We start from the raw sequence: 5,709 nt of genomic DNA on the forward strand, positions 1-5,709 counted from the left end.
CTCCATAATTCCAAAACAAGTACTTACGTGTTTATGGGAAGAAATGTCATATGATATCAGCAATACTGGCTTTGGAACCTACAAGTTTTCGATGGCAATGGCGGTCTTTAGCTGAATCAAGGTTCTTTCTCTATCTCCCACCCCGTTTTCTTGTTGTCATGTCTATGTTTTGCATACGAGTAGCGGACACCTGTAGCTGAGAATGTTAACAAGGGTCTTGAACCCACTAATTTACTCAGCATAGGTGCATAGGATTTGACAACTCTGGAAGTTCATCCCATAATTTGGTTTACAAGCTGTGGTTGTAGTTTTCTAGTACCCTTTCGTGTTTCTCTATTTTAAGAAATTTTCCACACTCATGATAAAACATTAAGGTGTATGTTGTCCTATTCGTGTACCGTTTCTATCAAACACAATATGGCTTTTTGCAGATTCAGAAAAGCGGCTTTTGATCCTGTTGGCAAACTTGGGATAGACTGCAGATCCAATATGTTGTCACCTCAAACAACATATGCAACTTACCTTGTTTACAAATTACAAGAAAACCATGCTTTGTTTGAGCTTCCTATTGTTTGTCAGCATTTCTATTATCGGTTTCCGTGGAATATCTATTTACTTAGTCCCCAAGCTCCTGTTATTGCGGAAAAGGTTTATCAAATGAAACGCATTCCACAACAAAGGAACGATGGTTGGATGGAAGTACAAGTATATGAATTTCAAACAGAGACCGGGCATTCAATAGCTTTTAGATTGAGGTTTTCCAGTGACTACAAGCCGCTTATAGGACTTATTGTGCAAGGTATTGAGTTTAGACCATTACATGGAAATGAATTGATTGTAACAGGTTCTCTCATGTATTAACGAATACATGTATTGGATTTACTTTTTGGTGAATTGATATCTATGGCGCCGATTGCTCCACTCTTTCCACAATTCTTCTCATATTTTGACGAGTGTCATATCTACACCATCACATAAGACAATTTATATTGGCTGGCTTGAATCAATATTTATAGGTTCTCACAAGGCACACCTTCTATATATCTCATATTTACACCACCAAAAGCTATGTGGACTTTCCTGTTTTGTAACTTCATCACTACTCATGGATCTCTCTATGTTGTCTCATCAAACCACTGGTCTTGCCCTGATTTTAGGTTCATAGATGGTAGTCTCTCTTAGGATAACTCTTAACTAGCCCACAACCGTTGCTATCGTGATCATGGCCGGGGGCAGTGGTGGATCTAGAAATTTTCTTTGTTGGGGGCACTATCGACTTGATCATTTCCAGTTAAAATGGTAAAAATGATCGGGTAGTGATTGATAAGCAGGTGGATTTAGACACTTTAAACTTTTAGTCATTATGTTCTTTTGATTGATCTTGTAACTTAAACATATTTTAAGCTTTTAGTTATCTAATATGTATAATACTTCAATTTTTTATCAAATTAGTTTTGTTGATTGACCGGTAGAATAAGACATTTAAATTGGCATATAATACGTCATAACAAGGTATTGTTGATTAACCACTAGCATTAGATATTAAGACTAAATTAGACATATGTTAATTAACCATTAGTCATCAAATTAGTTTTGTTTATTGACATGTGGAGTTAGTTGTTCAATTTATTTAACTTAGAATTTATAAAAATTAAAAACTAGGTCAAGTAATGTAATATACTAATATAGACATCACAATTTATATAAATTAAAAACTAGGGACTAGGTCAATCCTAAACTCAACCTGTCTCTCCGGAGGTATCCCAGGCAAGTCCTCCGGGAATACATCTGAGTACTCTCGCACGACCGGTACATCATCCACTGTCGCCTTACCCTTATCCCGGGTATCCATAACATAAGCGACGTAACATGCGCAACCCTGGTGAAGGTAACGTCTCACCCACGCTGCTAAACATAAAACCGGTCCGCGCTGTGGCCTCTCACCCTGGATCACTAACCCTCCCCCACTAGGAGTCCGAACCCTCACTAGCTGTTGCTCGCAGTCGATCACTGCCCCATTGGGGCTCAACCAATCCATACCCACTATAACGTTATTCCCTCACAGGGGAATAGGAACCAGATCCACTGAAAACTACTCATCGAATAATTGTAGTGTACAACCTCTGTGAACCCTCACAACCCTAACGGTCCTATCATCTACTATCTCCACATCCAGTAAGCAATCCAGCTCCCCCAGATCCCCTACGAATCGCTTGTTGAGCGCGAGCGACACAAAAGATCGGGTTGCACCCGAATTAAACAGTACCAAGGCTGATATACCATTCACTAAGAACGATCCTATAACAAACACATAAACATAAGCAATAATCATAACAAATCAAGAGATAAGGAGAGAATACATACCCGTCACAACATTGGGAGCCGCACGTGCCCCCTCTGCAGTAAGATGGAAAGCCCTGCTCCAAGCCGTAGGCGCCTCTGCCCGGCCCTGACGGCCATCTGTAATCCTGAATGTGTCAGGAGCGGGTGTCGCCACTTGTCCTGCGGCTGCTAGACTCGGACACTGGGCCTTCTTGTGGCCCCTCTGATTGCACTGAAAGCAAATCAGATCTGAAATTGTTGTGGTGGTGGTGGTAGCTGTACAATCTCTACTCACGTGACCAGTTCGGCCGCACTTGAAGCAGCCCGAACTCCCCGCCCTGCACGCCCTCTCATGCATCTTTCCGCACTTGCCACACCGGCTGCAGCCCTGCTGGCTCCTCGATCTTTGGTCTGATAACTTGGGCTTCTTGCCCGAACTGCCTCTCTGAACCCCATCTGGTTTCCTCTTCCTCTCCATCTCCAAATCCAACTCCATCTCTCGAGCCCTAGCAATCATGTCCTTCAGCGTCTTGCAACTGGAGCCACTCACAAACTGGCGGATATCACTCCGCAATATCTCATGATATTGGGCCTTCTTCGTCTCCTTATCTGTCGCGTACTGCGGAACGAGAAGGGTCCTCTCCCTAAACTTGGCAGTGATCTCCACCACCGGCTATGTCGTCTGCTCAAGATCCTGGAACTCCCTCGCTAGCTGTTGCACCTCAATCACAGGTGCAAACTCGGCCCTGAACCTAGCCGAGAAATCACTCCAGGTCATAGCATCTAGAACTGTATCATCCCCGATGGCTCGTCCAACCTCTTCCTCCCAATCCCTTGCCCTGTCTTTCAGAAGACAGGATGCAAGTCGGACCTTGTCCCCCTCAGGACATTTGCTCGTACGGAACGCGTTGGCGACATCAGCCAACCATCTGCTGCTAGCAATGGGGTCCTGAGCCCCATGATAGTCGAGAGCTCCATAAGACCTGAACTCCCAGAAAGTCAGTGTGCGCGACCCCATCATGGCCGCCACCTCAAGGCGGAAAGTGCTCAGCTTCTCATCCAGAAGCTCCCAAATACCCTCCTTGACCGAACCAAAGATCACAGGAGTCTGATCTAAAATGTTGCGTGTGATCTCAGACGAGATGAACTCCCTCGTCTGCTCATCCAGCTGCCCGGCTCCAGAGCCCGAGCCTGCTCCTTTACCAGTGCCTGAAGTACCAACTGTTGGGTTTTGAGCATTCTAACACTCCTATGATGTACATGCAACCCTATAAACCTTGAATCTATGTTTTTTCTATTATACATGAAAATATATGATATTCCAAGGTTTCATCCTAACTAGCATAATAAGAAGTAACTATACTACAAGAATCTAGTAGAAAGACATACCTTTTGATGTTGTGGCTTGAAGTCTTGGAGCATAAGAGCCTAGTGCCTCAAGTGTGACACCTCAAATGGTTCACACAACACCAAGAACCCTTGGAATAACTAGAGAATAAGGATACTTGCACCAAATTGGTTTTTCCCTCTTGTGTACACACACTCTAGTGTACGCACTAGTGCACATTTCATGAACTAGGGACCTCTTTATATAGTGTGGAGGATTAGGGTTACATTCATGTAAACCCTACACATAACACATAAACATATCTTGGGCCCCGCCCCTGCAACATCGAGTTAAGCTCGACATCGGGCCCCGCCAGGCATCGAACCCTATTCGGCATCAGGCCTCGCCCGACATCGAGCAAATCTCGGAATACATAAGAGCATAATCAGTAATACACATAAAACTAAGCACATAACATTAACATTTAAACATTCCTCGGGCCCCACCCGGCATCGGACCGTAATCTGGTAACATACTAACATTCCTCGGGACCGCCCCGGCATGGAAATGATGTCCGGAAACATACAATACAAACACATGCAAGAATCACAAAGACATAAAGTATACAAGCATTCCTCGGGACTGCCCCGACATCGGATCGAAATCCGGAAAAGCATATAATCCTGCATCGGGCCCCGCCCAGCATCGGACCATAGTCCGGAACTACTACTAGTTAAACGGGTCGGCCTTGGTGCCTTAGACCCGTTCCTACTGGAAGAAAGTCACCTCGAATGCTAGCTGTGAAATCTCGTGTGAGGAATATCTGATGGCTGCTCCAACGACTCCCCGGCTATCAATTTCACAATAACACTTAATCAAAATCTGATAATCCTTCTTAGGGTAAAATGACCATTTTACCCCTGGTCAAAGTCAACATCCTGGTCAAAGTCAAAGTCCAGGTCAACTCCCAGTCAACTCAACTCGTCGAGTTACGTCCTAACTCGGCAAGTTCTTGTACCGTCGAGTCCCTTCACGGACTCGTCGAATTCTGTCTAGCTTAGAATCAGGACAACCCGACTCAACTCGTCGAGTTCTTCAGCCCCTCAAGTCCAAAACTATGTCTAGCTCGCTGAGTCATCTCCTAGACTCAACGATCTCACTCATTAACAGAAGAGTTGGGGAACCGCGACCCGACTCGCCGAGTCGCACGAACAACTCGTCGAGTCCCCCAAGATCCTAATCTATTCAGTCGGTTTTAGTTGGGTTCATTGCCTCCAAAACATAGATCTGGACCCCTAAGGTCCTTATGTCACGTAAAGTTTCCGACTTTACGTGCATACATGGGGTTTTTAGCTCACAAGGTCCAAAAAGGTGGCTCATAAGGTGCATGGGACTCCCATGGCCATAAAGTTGGCACATTTATGCCATATAGTCCCTCAAGGACCTAGATCTGTAGTTGACACACCAAATCATGCTTGCACTCATGAATGGCTCCAATCCTGTACTCCAAAATGCCCTAACTTCCCCATAAGAAGATCTAGAAAACAAATAGCCAAGGTATAAACTTGATTACCATAAAGTGAAGGAAAAGTGATGTTGCTTCTGGATCTACAACCTTCTCTTGGAGTCCTCTAGCTTCTTCTTCTTCTCACAAGCTTCAAATCACACCAAATCGCTCAAAATGTTTCACACACTCACACAAAGCTCAAGCTCACTGATTAGGGTTTTCTGGACCATGAGAGACGATGAGGGAGGCCACAAAGGGGTGATATGTTCTTTAAATAGGGGGCCAAACCCTTAAAATTAGGGTTTCATTCTGGCAGTCCTACTCGTCGAGTCGGGGCTTCCCAACTCGTCGAGTAGACTTCAAACCCCGCGTCCCTCTCTATCTCTACTCGACGAGTTTGGGGCTACCAATTCGCCGAGTAGCCTTGTGAAAATGATCAAATGAATATTAAATATGTATCAGGGATCTAGGCGTTACAATTCTCCGCCACTTGTCTTAGACTTCTTCCTCGAAGTCTTCTATCTCGAATAACTCTGGGTAGTGCTCCCTCATT

At 44.6% G+C, this 5,709-nt stretch overlaps 1 protein-coding gene across 1 annotated transcript; it reads left to right on the forward strand.

Annotated features, from left to right (window-relative positions):
- The first annotated feature begins 417 nt into the window (after nucleotides 1-417).
- Nucleotides 418-861, forward strand: LOC145112182 (F-box protein At2g02240-like). The gene has a single exon (XM_079048384.1). The coding sequence runs from the start codon at nucleotides 418-420 to the stop codon at nucleotides 859-861; it is 444 nt and encodes a 147-aa protein (XP_078904510.1).
- Nucleotides 862-5,709: the final 4,848 nt, after the last annotated feature.

Source organism: Lactuca virosa, chromosome 5, assembly GCF_052849685.1.
Source record: "Lactuca virosa cultivar CGN04683 chromosome 5, Lactuca_virosa_CGN04683_v6, whole genome shotgun sequence".
Classification (NCBI taxonomy): Eukaryota; Viridiplantae; Streptophyta; class Magnoliopsida; order Asterales; family Asteraceae; genus Lactuca; species Lactuca virosa.

Coding starts and splice junctions, on each gene's coding strand:
- LOC145112182 (XM_079048384.1), top strand. CDS start 418: ATGGCTTTTTGCAGATTCAGAAAAGCGGCTTTTGATCCTGTTGGCAAA.